Source organism: Crocodylus porosus, unplaced genomic scaffold, assembly GCF_001723895.1.
Source record: "Crocodylus porosus isolate Cpor-Errol unplaced genomic scaffold, CroPor_comp1, whole genome shotgun sequence".
Taxonomy (NCBI): domain Eukaryota; kingdom Metazoa; phylum Chordata; order Crocodylia; family Crocodylidae; genus Crocodylus; species Crocodylus porosus.
In genome coordinates this window covers 71,657,128-71,674,073 of record NW_017728906.1, presented here as the reverse complement: position 1 = coordinate 71,674,073, position 16,946 = coordinate 71,657,128, and the positions used below count along the sequence as shown (strand labels likewise).

At 39.7% G+C, this 16,946-nt stretch overlaps 1 protein-coding gene across 1 annotated transcript in view; it reads right to left on the bottom strand.

Annotated features, from left to right (window-relative positions):
- Positions 1–7,086: 7,086 nt before the first annotated feature.
- The window catches only part of ANOS1 (anosmin 1), a 189,219-nt gene continuing 179,359 nt past the window's right edge, over positions 7,087–16,946 (bottom strand). Inside the window, exons 13-14 of the mRNA XM_019528468.1 lie at positions 13,374–13,515; positions 7,087–8,281 (exon numbers count right to left, since the gene is read on the bottom strand). Of these exons, the coding sequence (XP_019384013.1) occupies positions 8,223–8,281; positions 13,374–13,515 (201 nt within the window). The 3' untranslated portion in view covers positions 7,087–8,222. The remainder of the gene's footprint in view (positions 8,282–13,373; positions 13,516–16,946) is intronic.

Genomic DNA, 16,946 nt, shown 5'->3' with positions numbered 1-16,946 from the left:
AGTACAGAGCTGTCCTGCCCTGCTAAACTTACTGAAAATTACTGCTCACTGTGACTGTGGGCTGCAAATCCCAGAGGCATCTGGAAGCAGAAAGAAGTGATGAGCAACCGTGCAGAGTCCTGATTCTCGGGGATAGCAAGAAGAGAAAGTGCCAGAGAGCCATGCTCTAGTGCCCCCCAGCTTCTGGCTTGGGCAGGCATGTGACTACATTCTCTGAATCAATGGTCAATGTGTGTCCAGTTATTTCTCAGTTTAATCTTTTCAGTTTTTGCATGTTAGTCTAAACCACATTGATTCAGCCTCAGGCTTTTGACTGTCTCTACTTAGTCCAGGTGCCTAAGTCGTTTTTTTTGTACCTTACCGGTGATTTCAACTAAGCTGTAGGCCATGTTATCCACTTTTGGAAAAAGCTGTAATTTACAAGAGCAGACAATATGACCTACATCTCCATGACTATAAACTTCAGTAGATTTTGATTTTTACCTGTTGATAGAATGTGAACTTATGGTGCAAATCCTACTCTGTTTCTAACTGTTCCTTACTCAGCTTTTAGGCATCTAAATCTAAATCTAAATGATGCTATTCCACCTTGCACACTAACCAAAGCATTAAAAAGTATAAATTCATATGAATCTCCATTTTGGAAGGGTCCAAATGCTCAGCACTAAGACTAGTAAAAAACACACTTAACTCATCATGGTATACAGGGATCCCAGGATCAGACTATATCAGCCCAATTCTGGGTTCCCTGTGTGCCAGAATGAATGAAAACCACCTGTGCTTACCACCTGGGCCACACATGTGAATTTACCAGTGTCCCTGTGCACCAAGATAAGTAAAGTGTACCACCAAGCAGACATGGTTTTTATTCATCGCACTATATGGAGACCTTGGGATTATGATGCAACATGCGTAAAAAAACTTGTGTATGCCATCCAGATTTTGACAATCCAGTTTTAGCTACTCACTTGTGGTTTTGACTGTTGGCAGGGGCTGGGGAGTGCACTGGGGCTGATTCCAGACCCCAAGTCAGTCCCAGTACCCAGCTGAAAAATCAGCTGATTGTTGGGATGTGGCTTTCAACTTGTTGGTTCAGGGAAGACTGGGATGCTAATACAGGGTTCCTCCTGCACTAGCAAGTAAGGTGTGATTGGGATTTAATTCCCAATTCCAAAATAATATGTCTTGCCATGCATGTGTGGCATGGCAGGAGGTGTAACCGTTGGGATTGTGGATCAGATCCCATCACCTTAAACATCTATTAGGTGGCCTGAGAATACTGGCTTGCTAGTCATCATGAATATCAGGTATCACACAAAGAATTATTGGCAGAAATTTGATAAATGGCTTTGTCAGATATTCCAAAATGTAATTTATGTAAAGAGGGGAAAACATTTCCTTGAAGACAGCATAAGCTTTGAAGAGCTGAGAAGAGAGTTATTCAATTGGAATAAATTGCTAAGGCATAAATTCATTAAAACTTTGGTGCTAAAAATATAGACATTTTCATTAAATACTCTTCCCAGATATATTTATATTAGGTTTCCCAATGCACTTCCAAATGTTTGATTTTATTTCTTTCAATACAGGCTGCTACTAGCATACACGAAGAATTAATTTTTCAGCAAGCAGTTCTATTTGGTGTTGAACCACGTCCCCAAAAGTCGACTGAAGTCTTATACATTGACCATACTTTAAAGTTTCAGCCTTAACTATGCGCTATGGTGTTTTCTTTACAAGTGTAACATTTTTTCCTGATTGGAAAGAGGCCAATGTTTTGGCTCAAGGCTTTCCTCAGGGTGGTGGCATTTATCCAAATGATTACAATACACACCTGCAAAAGGAAGAATAGGTAAAAGTTGCTTTCTTGTACAAAGAGCAATGGGAGGATTATGCTTTGAAGATCGTCTGTAATAAAACTTATCTTTACTGACAGTGGAACTCTGGGGTTGTTGATTGGATTCTAATTTGTCATCCATTTTGCAGTTCATGCCCCTAAACTGTAGAAAAAATCTGATTAATGATATTGAGCATATAGTGAGTTTGTTTCTCTTTCCTCTGTCAAGGGACTACATGGCCCCCAACCCCATGGTAACTGAGCCCCTTTCTAACAATTAATATTGAATATGCAGCCATCACCTCTTCAATGAGAACAAAATTGATTAGTGGGTTAGGAAGAGAAAATGAATCCATGCTTTGAATTATGTGGTATTGGAAAATCACAGCACCAAGTATCAAAAGCTAACTGTGTACATATTATGAGCTTTCTTACAGGATTTTACTGTGATTGAAAATTTAGCTGTGGGACAGTCAAACCTTAAAGCCATGGATTTTTCTGCAGTCAATCCATAATGTAGGGAAAATTATTCCTGTTTTAAAAACTGATTGCTTGAATGATCAGTTAGGAGACAAAGTTTAAAGAGTCGTACATAGCAATTCAAATGAATCAAATGGAAAGATATGTAACTAAATCAATGGTGCTGAACACACATCAACCCAGGTCTTCGGTGAAATACCTTTCCTGGTTCATTTATAAACGAAGACTCCACACAGACAAGATGTTGAGCATTTCTAATGGGCAAACACTGATATCAAAGCAAGCCAGACATGTGTTTCCTTAAAATAATATTATTTAAAGCCTGGAGAAATGGCAACTGACATAGAGACTTTACTGTATTCAATCTAGGGAGTTCCTATTAATTTCATTTATGGAAAGCTTGATGAGCCAATGGTCTAATAATTGGTAATATTTTATTCCCTACTTCCCAGTTGAAGAAAGGGAGGAAAAACTGTAGATAAACAATCAGTGTTACTATGTTTTATTACATGAATCAAGGGAAAAAAATCTAGTCTAATTTTCTCCCGAATAACTATAGAAATAAATGTTTCAAAACACAAAGTACTCAAGTGAACATTGAACATAGTGCAAGATTTTAAAGAAAACTTCAAAAATTAAAAAAACCCAATACTATAAAACTCTCATAAAAATAGTGTCACCTCACACACAATGAAAAATTATCTGAAACATGATGAAGTGTTGATTGTCAAGCGGTGAAATTCTTTAATAAAAATAGGATGCAACAAGAAGCAGTATGAAGCTGACATGTAAGATGAGACTAAAGTTAGGAATTAAGAGAAACATAAACTCTTTCTGCAAGATCTGAAGCTGGATGTACATGTAGAAGGACAGTTTATTACTTAAACAGTATGTACAAATTCTAAACATGTAAATAATGACTAACAGAATATCAAGCTCTATTTACAATTACATTTTTACAAAATGTTTTTACAAGGAGCATTTCTCTAAATAACATGACAGAGACAAAAAAATCTTTCTGTATTACATACATAAATAAATATTGAATTTAAATGATTATTATAGGACCATAATTTCTACAGCCAGTTTGGGTAACAGATAAGTATTACACACTACAATATAATTAAGTAAAAAGGAAAAATTTACATGTAAGCTCTGTTAATAACTTTGTGAATTGTACCATACTAATATATTCAGTAAGACAGCCATTATGTTTCATGCCTAGAACTGAACAATGAGGTTTGGCATGCAAAACCATATATAATCATCAACATCTGCAGGTATTCATTTACATTTTTTAATAAAGATTTTATTTCAACTACATGCAACAGCTTATTAGCATCTTATTCTTGGTTACAAAGCACAAGTTTGTATAATATTATTTATAGTAACTGGTGTTACAAGTACTGATCAAAAGTGTAGGAATAAACTTGGCATGTAGGGTAAGAAAAAGAATTAATAAATAAGTCACAACTACTTTACATATACACAGGACAAAAATAAATTTTCAGATGGTGTTGTACAAAAAATTTAAAACAGTCTGGGCCTTACCTGTGCTCTTTAAGGCCCGGATTTAGGATGTTTAAGTGCATCCTTATTCAAGAGAGGAGTACAACACAAGCTCCATTTTAAACATGTGCTTATGTCCCATTCATTTCTAGATAGTTAAGCACAAAGATGTTTCTGTCCAGAATAGAAATATTTTCCTCAATCAGGGCCTATATAACCAAAATGCTGACCCTATTCAATCACACATTTTGGATATGAAAGGAATGCAGATTAGGTTGACTTGAGTATTCAGGCCTCATCCTGTTCCTACTAAAGTGAATGACACAACTCCCACTCATGCTGGAGTAGGAACCAACCAGTATTTCTTTAACTTTCTGTATGACCCTGTAAACCACTGTTGCCTCCTCTTAACTAATGTATCATGTTCTCCACTGCCATGGAATGTGACAAATTGAATGCACTCAGCATCTCAAGGCTCAGACCCTTTATTTGTAAAAATGTCTTGTCCCCAAATGCCATATTTGCACATGATGCAGTGTTAGTGCAGCCTACATTTTCCTCTAAATTTTAATATACCCTAGTTCTTCTTCTACTTTTTGAAAATCATATACAGTTCCTAGCATGAGAAGAGGAATAGTAGTTGAGGAATGCAGGGCAGCTGGGGTACCAAAACAAAATGTTCTTTCTTAAATTGTCTTTAATATTAAGGAAAAATAATCAAATGCACAAACAAGTTAGCTAAATGTCTTAATCTTATAGTTTGTCATGAGGGAAAAAATAGACAAACAAACGTTCATCTAGGATTCAAATGATAAGTCCACCAGAGTTGTACATAAGCAATACCTAGGTATAAACACAATATATCTAGAACACACATCAATATCTATATAAGACCTGAATTACACAACAAAATTGAAGGAAAGCAGTCAAATTCAAATCATATAGTGAATTAAACTCCAGTGCCGAGTACAATATTAGCATGAATTAAACTAGGGAATTAGGATAATTGTAATATATGCTGTACTATTTTGTAAATGAGGCTTGAGGAATTAGGTACTGGAAGTTGTCAAATTGGTATTGCTAAGTTCAAAGATGAGAAAATTACTGGTGTTAAGTATAAATAAGATATGATCCAGTACCCATGTGTTATTGTCTTGATTGATTTTTTAAAAATTGATTCCAGCATCATTAGTTCACAGGAAATATCTGTAGCTAAAAGATGAGTTAAGCAGCTAATTAAGGAACAGATTTATAAAGCATGATCTTCTCATTCCATTCTCTCTTTGTCTGCCTGTATCTCCAAGCTATAAAGGGTTAGAATATTCTGCCCTTATTCAAGCAAAATTTGTTGGCAAAACTATCATTGATATCCCAAGTAGTGGAGGACTGGTCCTATGATAAACAATTTACTATATATTATCACTATACACTATTATCTAACTATGACTATATCATAGGAGAGTAGTATATATATTTTAAAAAATGCTACTTTATATTTTGGTAACATTTTGGTAACATTGGCCTGCTATTCTAAGTATGATGATCCAGGAAATACATGAGAGGCAGGAGTTTTGGGGAGTGATGTCTTTTATTGGATCAACTCTATGACTTCTCCAGATTTATTCTAGTGAAACTGAGAGCAGAATCAGGCTGAAAGGGTTAAGCTGATATTGTTACAGGTGCCTTAAAAATGAGAGGCCCAATCCAATCCACCTACATTTCAAAGGGAAGTTAGGTCTTAACTTCATTAGCCACATTTTAAAATTCATTAGAACATATATTCAACCCCAAAGCTCTTTTCTATCCTTACTTATACCCCATGTAATTTAAATGTGAATGTGGTATTACATGCTGGTCTGCCTCAGATTGCATAGACTTGATTTTTTTTCTTGATGTGCACCTAGCTATATTTGGGCTGCATGATTATGTTTCTGTGCAAAGCAAGTCCTTTGGAATGTTGCCCTTCAGCCACTTGAAGTTATCTGCAGTGCTTGCTAGAATGGCATTAAACCTTTTTACATTTAGTAACAGTAACACCAACTCATAAGGTAAGTTTTGTCTATCTCCTTTTTTTGGCTGAAAAGTATGAATAGCCCTTTATACTTTGAGGAATAACTTATCAAGGCTAAAGCCTCATAGCCCAAGATACAGTTTGGCAAAGTTCTTGCTCCTTGAGTACATTTATCAAAAAGATACCAAGAAAAGTAGAAAGAGCATGGAAGGGTTGACATCACATCTCTGAGTTACATTTATTATTTTCCTAAACTTAAAGCTAAAAGTTAAAAACCTTAAATGAGCAAACTAGTTTGAAATTATCAAGGAGCAGTTTGACCTTGATAGCATCAGTTTGGAAAGCATTTCTGTGCAGATGTACTGTATAAGAATAACTTCTCCAAATGTGCTGCTCTTGTAATTTCAGATGTAGATGTGTTGTCTTTTTATTTGGTTTCCATCAAAATATACTTGTCACGATTAGCAGAAAATCATTTGCCATTAATATCTGAATTCCCCTAAATTCCTTAGAAAACAGATGAAGTACCAAACCTTTATCTGCAGTTGAGTATGATTTTGTTTCCTTTTTGTTTGGTTGTTTTGTTTGTTGTTATCATTTCATTTTTGTTATGCTTATTTTTTTGTTGCAGATTTTTGGGGGATTCCATACAGAGGGTTATTTTTGCTAAAGAAAATTGGAGATGTATTAACTTCATTGGAAGAGCTAAGGTGAATAATGGAATCTTTAACAGAGAACGAACAAACAGCAACTATTTGGATGTTAGATTCTGCATCTCACAAGTATTTTATGGGCAGAGTGTATAGAAACCAAATGTCCATGCTTTTGACTATATGTCCAACCCATCTCTGTTTATGAATGATGGCTTTCTCTCTGTGTGGCAAATTACACTAGCCTTTCTACATTGCACAATAGGGCCATCTGCATTTCCTTATGGCTAGAAACAGGGTACCCTCAGGCCTATGCTTGCAAAATGCATGCAAATAAGCTATTAACCAATGACTTCCAGACACTAGTGCACTGTCACTAGTATTTCTATCACCAGAATACCATGCAGCCAATACAGCCATCCTACTATTCAACAGATCCATGGTGGGAGTCGATATGCACATCAAGAAATCAAATAGCCATACTGGTACACCCAATCACCAGGAATCTTGGTGCCTATGTGTGTGTGTGTGTGTGTATATATATATAGATAGATATAACTATCTATATATCTATCTATACATATATAGATCGATATATATGAATATGAGACACCAATATATATGGTGTACATTTCATTTAATTTCAAATGAAACACTAATATCTATCTATCTACTGGTGTTTCATTTTAGTCACAGAAAAATGTAGATTTTGGATTCCTTTTTTTAATCCAAAAATTAGGGATTGTTTTTTTATTAAACCAGAATCCCTGCTAATCACATAATACACATGCCTCAGAATCACCATTTCCAAAAATGTGAATGTTAACTGTTTGATTTATAATCACAGAAAATGCAATATTCCCAACAAATTGACAAACAGGAAGGTGATGGCAGGGGGAGAGGAATTTTGATTTGCAACAAACATTTATCCAGCTTTTATGGGAAGTCAGTGGCAGCAAACTACCACTTGAGCTTTTAAAATATCTCAGTGGTCAGTGAATGTTACCAGATGTTGCTAGCCAGCTTCATGGTATCTTATATTAACATACTGATATTTGATTATTAAAATATATCAGCTACTACAATCTCTATATTTGCTTGCATTTATTAGGGTAGGAGAAGATTTCAATGCTGGCTGATTGGAAATGTTTATTATTGCTGCTTATATAGTTTGCATTTATTCCTAGTAAATATAGATAATTTTTCTTAGCAAACTATATCAAAGAAATATAGTAGGGGCTTACCTGGTATACACTGGCATAGTTTCATTGAATTCAAATGAGCAATGGTGATTCACATCAGCTGAGAATCTAGCACCCAGGTGTTCAAAGGTGTGTATGTGAGCACGTGTATGAGTACACATATACATGTATATAAATATACACATAAGAAAATGTCTCAAACATTGTTCCTTAAGATTAGTAAAATCTACTTTAAATATAGGGAACAAATAATATATATATTATCATGAACACTTTTGATTTCTCAAATGTGCTGAATGGAATGCAATCTTCTGTTAGCAGAATATTGGTGATATTTTCATGTATATTTCACCCTGCCATTGGTACATAAACAATTCTTCATACCTAAACTATGTAAAAATAGCTACAGATCATATAAGATGGGAACTTCCAATGAAAAAGAATGGATTCACTGCTGTACAGATGTGCATTCTTCTGGTCTTCTTCTGTGAACTCTGTTTCTTTCTGACGTTTGTTAAATCATCTGTAAAAGTCTAGTATTTTTCAGGAGGCGGTCTGTAGTGATGTGGATGGTGTTGTTTTAGATGAGGCCCTAAACAACAAATAGAGAAGTATTATTCAACATTTTTAACCTGATATAGATGATATAAAGAGGCTGAAGAAGCTGTAAGTTATGAATAGTTTTCAAAACCTGATTCATGAAAAAATGTAAAGTGGGGGTGCACAAAATATAGCCTGCAGCTGCTCTTCTGAAAGAGAATTGTATCCAGCCAGTGGCTGCCCTGACTTTAGTGCTTCTCACCCTTCTCCCTTCCCCTTCTTGTAGCTGGCTACAGCAGCAGCAGCCACGCCCTTCCCCAGCCAAGCCCACCCTGTCCCACCTCCCAGTGTAAGCTCCAAGGCAGGGAGTGTGAGCTCCTGGTCAGGTTTCTGCCCAGTGAGGCTGTCTGTATGCAGCTCCAACTCTGCTGCCATATGCAGACCAGACAGCCCAGCCTCTGGCAAGTTGAAGTTCAGGTAAGGCTGTTCCCACTGGTGGAGGAGGAGGTACAGGGAAAGAAGAACAGGAGCCACAGGTTATCTGGGCCCTGCTGGGCCCAGGCCTAGTAGGGACGCAAACACCACTAACGTAGTGCCATGCTGTGTTCCTGCATGCCGCTTTGGGTTATGTGGGTACAGCTGGTGCGACTCCTGTCCATCCTGGCCACATGCCAGGAACTTGAGGAGCCATAGGGAGAAGGGGCCCAGGAGCCACAGGTTATCTGGGCCCCTCCTTCTCCTTACACCCTTTTCCCTGCGCTGAGTCCCCAGCACACAGCCAGGCCGGTGTTCCTGTGCATTTGATGACCTGTTATGAAGGATGTGGGAGGAGTGCTGACCTGCCCCACAATAGCTCACCAAAACTCCCTAAGGGCCCCCTGGCCCAAGTAATTGCCCACCCTGGCTGTAGAGGAATCTACCCATGCCAACAGCAATGCACTTGCAGTCTTGATGAATTCAGTGTGATGACTCAAGGGTGAATGAAAGAGTATTTTTTCCTTCGTTGGAGTTTTCCTAAGATTAAGTAGTGCTATTCCAATGGTTAGAAAAAAACCCTAGAAAATGGCATTTTGTTGTAGCCTGACCTCACTGATTCAAGCTGCACACTGCTGATAATTTAGGTAGTTATTTGTGTCTATTGAAAAACATAATTTTGTGTTTGGTTGTAATCTGCAATCAATAATTTACAACATCAACTAAAATAGCATGCAGTGATTTGTAGGCACACTCTTTATATTAGTATACCAACTTAAAATTAGTGGTAGACTAATTTCATCTGGCAATACTACCAAGATCTAATTCCAGCACCTTTGTAAAGTATTTCTTTTCTTAGGAACCTCTAAACATAATCCAATTGAGTATCTACTCCTGAGTTGGGGGAACTAATGGGAACCAGTAACTCAGAGAACTGCTAAAAAATTCAGAATCTTTTTATCTTTGGAACCTTTGGATAAAGGGGTTTTGTTTGTTTGTTTGTTTGTTTTTTCCCATTTGATTACCAGTTGAGTAGGGTCACACAGACCCCTGAATGAAGAGGACTGAAATTTGTGGTATTCTGCTATGGGAGATATGGAACAGAGGCTTTGAATTCTGTGACATCAATCAGCCTTCCCTTAATGAATGGAACCTCTTGGGAGCTACATGGAATTCTAGATAGAGTAGGTCATGGCCTACTGTCTTCTCCTCATTAACTACCACCCCACCATTAATTTCCCACCTAAATTAATGCTTCTGAGCAGGGATCCTTGTTTTCTCTGATAATCCTCCCCACCCCGCAAATTTTCAGGTTAAAAAAAGTAACCCAAAATCCACATTTTTCCATGATCAAAATGAAACATCACTATATCTACCTATGTATTAGTAGTGTTTCATTTTGATCATGGAAAAATGTAGATTTTAGGTTACTTTTTTTAACCTGAAAATTGGGGATTTTTTTAATCAGAGAAAACCAGGATCCCTGCTTCTGAGGCACCAGTTAGTTACTGGATTTCATCTTTATCTTCTGAGCATGGCTCATTACCAGGATTCTGGATGCTCCACTTCAAAGCAGGTCTGGGAACATCACTTAAAAGGAGCGCTGGCTCTATATTCCCAGGGAGGCAGGATAGGTGTAAAAGGACCAGAAATGGTGTAAGAGGACAGAAGACCTGTGCATAATTGGATGGTTTAAGAGGAATCCTCATATCATTGCTTTGCAAAGGAAGTACACATGCTTCTCCTTGGATTCCCTGACAACCACTAAGGCACTGTTTCTTAACCTTTTCAGGGCTGGGGCTTTTTTTCCACCACTTTTTTGAATGTGGCAGCACCTAAACTTAACTCAGTGCTTCTTAACCGGTTGTTGCTGCCTCCATATAAAACTGTCCCATGTTTCTGCTGCACAGCCAGCCTGGGAAGAGCTGCAACATTTGCACATCCCCTACTGAGGACTCTGATCAGCTGAATGGAGGAAGGATCTGTCACACACTTTTCAGGTGATGTTTAATGCACAGTAGCCCATTTTACTGCACATAGACTAATAGCACTTTTTTAATGCAATGCTTTAAAGTGCAGTAAAATAGGTTACTGCACATTAAAGCAGTAGATGCAGCCTCTGTTTCTAAGAGGAGTGGGAGGCTATAGCCTCCCAGACCCTACCTGCTTTCAGCTGATCAGATAATGCTGGTGGAGTGAGTGCATGGCAGTTTTACCTGGCTGCAAGTATGATGCCAGAGCCTACATCACAGCACCCCTGAGGGGCGGGGGACTTAAGACTTAACACGTAAGAGTTATTGAACAAAAATGCAGTGCCAAATTTTTACCCAGCCCTAGTAATATTTTTCAGTCAAGTATTATAGGGACCATGCCCAGAAAGTTAGAAGATAGTTCATATTTCCTTTCAGTTTATGTGGTGCTGAGATGCCAGTTAATGCTAATTGTTATGAAATGTGTATGTCTGAGTGTGGGATCTGTACACGTGGAAGTAGATATCACCAAGCTCTGCATATCAGTTGCTTTAATGCCTGGCTGGTACAGGTTTTTGATCACTTCCAGTTTGGCCTGGATTTTAGATAGCACTTTATAGGTGAGAAGTTCTGTATCCAAATACACTAATTCTTTTAGCACTTTTAATTCCTATATTCTCCCAATTATAATATTTTTTTGCATTTCTCCCTGGATCATCTTTTTGTCCCACTGTTCCTTATCTTTATATCTTTGTTTACACACAAAGCTATAAAATGTTGGTTTCTTTAATATTGTAGTCCATAACAACCACAACATCACCTGAGACAATACTACCAGAACATTTAAATGGCCTTCTTGCATTTATTATTTTCCTGAGAGAGCAAGCTGGATGTATTGAGTAATGAAAGCAGATACACAGCATGTTCCTACTGATCTGTTACAGGGATATAAATGTGGTTTTTAAAATTACCCGCTTAACCTCCTCTATTTATATCAGTCAAATGGTTAACCGATAATACATACCTAGTCCCAGCTGGGGGTAGAGAGCCCTGGCCCATTGCCTGTCCTGCACCACCCCCTCCACCACCTCTCCCACCCCACTGTGGGAGAGGGCCCACAGCCACATTGCCCAGAGCAACATGGGGAACTAGGGGCAACATGGGACCTGGACACAGCTGCTGCTGGGAGCTGCTCTCTTTGATGAGGCGATGGGGGTAGTGAAGACGGAAAGCCTCAACAGACAATACAGCCCACGAGAAGCAGCAGGTGAGGTGCTTTCCCAGCCTGCTGCAGCCCTGGGTCCACTGGGAGGGAGACAGCAGGCACTGCAAGCTGGGGTTGGGTTTAAACTTTAAGAAACCCTGTGTTCTCCCTCCAACCTAATTGCTTAACTCATTAGGCCTCCCACTGTTTTCCTCTTTCACTTCATAGCCTACAGGTACAAATCCTTTCTCCCTCTCCCATTCCCTCTTCTCCTTCTCCTTCCTCCCTCCCTTCCTGCCTGCTCTACTGCCTTCCTGTACCTGAGGCACCAGGCCACTTCCCTTCCCACCAGACTGCGCCCTGCACTAAATGTTGTTAACTGGTAATGCATTACTAGTATAAATATACTTATCATTTAAGTGTTTAAATGTTTAAGATTTCACATCCCTACTCTGCTACCAGTAAAGGAGATTTGTTTGTTTTTTAACAGATACAATATCTGTGTAATAGATTATTAGATTTTGTACCAGAATATTTATCACTGTCTCTTGATTCACTGATTGTGACTCTGATTTTTAAACCATTATTACATCTCACCCAAGGCACAATATTGCAATATCTCCTTTAGGATGAGAAGGAAGCATTAGAGATTATGGCAACCAATGATAGATTGGATACAAAAAGAGGTTATAAGAAGAATCATCATCATTCAAGCTCGAAATATGCTGAAGCATGGATCCAGCCTGAACAACTGTGTCTTTTGGCCCATGGCGTCAGATCCAGAGCCATGTCATCTGGGGCAGGAAATTTGCCAGTGGAACGAGCAGTGGTTGCTGCAATTAATATTGCTGCTGCCAAATGTCCAGCCATTCCAAGTGACCTGTGGACCAGCTTCAAGCTCCAGCTATAGCCCATAGGGAGCCCCCACACTACTTATCCAGCCTACAAGACCTCTGCTCTAAAATACTGAGTTCACTTACCCTTATTTACAATGGAAGAATGCAATGATAATTATGCAGTAAATATACATTAATTTTTTTGGAGGACCTGGTGGTTCTTCCAAATCCTATGGCTGTTGGACTTCCTGTACCCAATCTAAAATCAAAACATAGCAGTTCTGGATGTATGAAGTCCCTGGGAATTATGGGTATCATAGGCATATGCCACACAGACTGGCCAAAAACCTGGCAAAAAGTAGACTATAGAAACTGAACAAATGAAAAGGCTTAATTTGATCCCTTCATTGCTGCTTTATGGAGGACTGCGGTTTCAAAACTACTGAGTTTCTAACAGTACGTCCCATTTTAAGCACAAGGAGTATCACTGGATTCAATACAATCATTAAACCCAGAACAAACTATTTAGGTGTAGGTACTGAAGAGAGGGCAAGGGTGCTAAAAGCTCAATGACTTTCTTTTGATCCCTGTGGCAGAAAATGTTTTCAGTATTTTTCCCTGCACATATCAAACGCACTACTGTAAGCTTACAGTACTTACTATGGGATGAAAATGGTGGCAAGTCAGGCGTTCGGAATGATTTTATTGTAGCTGGTCCCTCCCCGCCTGTTGTCAGTACCTGCACTTCTAATCGGTATAGCATCGATGGCCTCAGATTGGACACTGTCAGCACATAATGATCCTAAAATATATATGAATAAAACAAATTTTATGGCTGCTAAAATTAATACACACAGTTGTTCCATTTGGAAGTTATGCATTTAGTACATGTTATCATTCCCATAAATATGCATCTGTTTGAAAAATTAAGTAGCACCCACAGTTGATTAAAATTTTAGGATTGTGTACATTCATTGTTCAGCTCACTGCTTTGTTTTAGGCTGTACCTAAATGGTTGACATCATTATTTAACAGGACAAGAATCTGCATCACAGAAAGTTGTCAGTTTTCACTCACAGGATTTTGTATTTTTTCCTTTTGCTTTATAATACAATTTCCCCCATAGCTTTTAAGATGTCAGTTGTACTTTTAGTGATGCCAGTGCCTTATGAATCTAAATTCAGTTCTGTAGCCCAGGCCTGTCCAACTCATGGCCCCTGAGGGGTCAATTTGCAGCCCACAAGCTCTCACTCACTTGCTACTATACCCCCCTCCCCCGCCCAGCTGCTGCTGTTACTGCTGGGTTTCTGGGCTCCTAGCTTCCCAACTTCCACTTCTTATTCCTGCCCCTGCCACAGCCCGTGAGGGCCAAGGGAGTCCATACAGCCTGTGCAACTGGGGTGTCCATGAGGTTGAGAAGGCCTCCACAGCATGTGGTCAGTGGGGTGTGTGGGCATCAGCAACTAAAAAATTGAACAGCACTGTTCTAATTAGTTCCCCAAAATTAGTATCTATCATTAATGTTGGTTATTGGTAGATTTTATTTATTTTGCAGCTAGCAAGTCTACCATATGCCTCACAAAATATTTTACAGAAGCTGAGGTGAGTCTTGATTTGTAAACTAATGCCAATTTTGGAACTAGAAGCAGAGCTATAGCTGATAGGAAATAATGTGTTTCCTTTGACTTCAGTAGAACTGTACCAAGTTAAACCAACTGAGACTCTAGTCCTGATTTTTAATCCCTTTTTAAAATGATGGCAGGGGAAGGTGGGTATTGGTTCAGATTAATTCAGACTGCTTTCATTTCAACACTTGTATTTTATGTGGGCATTTATACCTCTGCAAGACAAATTCAGCATAGGTATAGATTACTTGTTATATAAAAATGACTGTGACTGATTAGTGACTAATTACCACAGAAGGAGCAAAATGGCAAAGAATCATATCCTTGGTTCAGCTTTTCCCAAGTGCATTAGGACCTGAGAAATACCCTACAGACCAGTGCAGTAGGACTGCAGGATGAACAGCATTAAACAGTGCACAAATGTATACATAACGCACACTTGGCCATATTAAAACTTGCCAGAAAATTATACAGCAATTCCTTCAAACAGGCACTGTCCATAGCCCGTAGTGTGCAGAGCCCATTTGGGGTGGGTGTGAGGGGACCCAAAAAAACAGAGCTCTGCAAATAACTAACTTTTTACTTCGGCAGCCAAACTAAAAAATGGTGGGAGGAATAAGGCTCTTAATGCTTCCTGCCAGAGCTGTTCTACTTTATATATTATACTTATATATTATCAATAGCCAAAGGGAAAAAAAAAGAGACTCTGCAACTATAGTTTTTATCTCCTCCTCTGTCTTGTTCACCTAGCCCATATTACTGGGAAAACTTGACCTGGGTTCATAGGTAATGTAGTATATAGCTCATTAGTAAACAAAACACATTTGCATTTTGGTTGTGGGGGAGCAAATATTAGACTGTGTCCCACCAGTTTGAAACCAGTCTGTGTGTACTTAACTTTTGTTATGTTACAGGTATAGACCAAATTTGTATCCCAAACTTCTGGCTGTTAGAGGTATAGACTGGTTTCCGATTACTTATACACATAAAGTGTAATATCTGTACCTGGCCGTAGTGAAAGCTTGTTGAGCCCAAGATATATCAAACAAATCGTTTCAGACTCAATGAGCTGGCATTTTCTAACAGAAGAAATAAATCAGAAAATTTCTGTTTTAGATGCAGGTGCCCCAATCTATCTTAATGAAGTTAATGAACAGACTCCAAGGCTGCATCCACACAAGCGTGGACCTTGCACCACCGCTACTTGTTCCTAGGGAATGCCTGTGCCATGTGCTTTGGCACGACAAGTTATCTGAACATACACTTTGGCAAATTGACCCTGCCCTCCTCCTCCTGGATCTTCAGCCAGGGGCCAGAACCTGTGCTGGGCCCAGCAGTATACAAAGCTGCCCTGGAACACAGCTCAGGGTTACTTGCCCTCAGGAGCTTCTGAGGCCCAGCCACTTGGTACCAAGGGACACTAGCCCCTTGTGCCAGCTGGACTGCTAAAGCAGTCCTAACCTAGAGTGGCCCCTGCACCTGCTACCCACTGGAGCAGTCTGGCAGTGGGGGCTGCTGCCTGGCTGTGACCTACTGCCACTTAACAACAGCATCCACTCCCTTGGACTTGAGGCACTTGGACTTGAGGCCCTATGGTTGCATGCCTGCCAGACCCAGATGAGGATGGCATGGCCACCTGGGCTATGGTATGGTCACTGCAGCAGAGCCTTCTGCATCTCTGGGCCAGCTGTCAGTGAGCCATGGCTGCACAGTTGGCCTTTGGGCGGCACTGCTGTCATGTCTTCTAGTGCCCTCACTCTGCCATCTGGGCACCTATGCCTGGAAAATGTGCTCATTGAGGTGGTCCACTTTGAACAGTTGAAGTGTGTCCTCTTGGCCCCAAATGGCCAGGAGATCAGCCACCTTGTCTGCCCTACAGTTGGATCCTTGGTGCTGGCCCTGGGCAGGCTCCTCTGCCCAGATCTTACCACTTGCCTCACCAGCAGGGATCCTGCTGTTCCCTGTTTAAGAACTGCAAATTCTCTGATAAATGCCCCAAATGCTGTCATTTAAATACCCGAAATCTGTGTTCTTTCATGTTTAAAATGAAATGCCACTATATAGAAAGAGATTAGTTGGCCGATGTGTTATTGATCTATTTACAAATATAAAGCAATTTGGAAGCCTACCGATGTCTCTATCAGCATAATAAAATGAATTCTAAATATCTATACACTTTGGCATTTGATTTTGTTTTTTTTTCACAGAAGAATCAGATCTGCCTTTGCCCCCTTGGCTCACCAGGATGTTGGGCATTGAGCAGCATAGGATGCAAGTGCCCTGGCCCTTTCCCCTCACTCCCAACCCACAGCCCCTCTAGAGCCCCCCACTAGCAGCCCCTGCCTGCCCCTCACTAGCTTTTTCCTGGCAGCAGTTCTGTCCCAGGACTAGGACATAAGTCTAGCTGCAGTTGTCCCACCAGCTATTTTGTGGTTTTGAGCGGTGCCAGCCCTTACTGTTTTGCGCCCCGTGCCTGTACCCACGCCCCCGAGATCCTCATACCGTTCCTTGGAAGCCCTTGACTGGGACTCAGGGATTAGCCTGGGCAAGCCCCTTCACTTCCAAGCCAGCCACCTCCTGTGCGGGCTGCTTTAGGGGACAGGGGGAG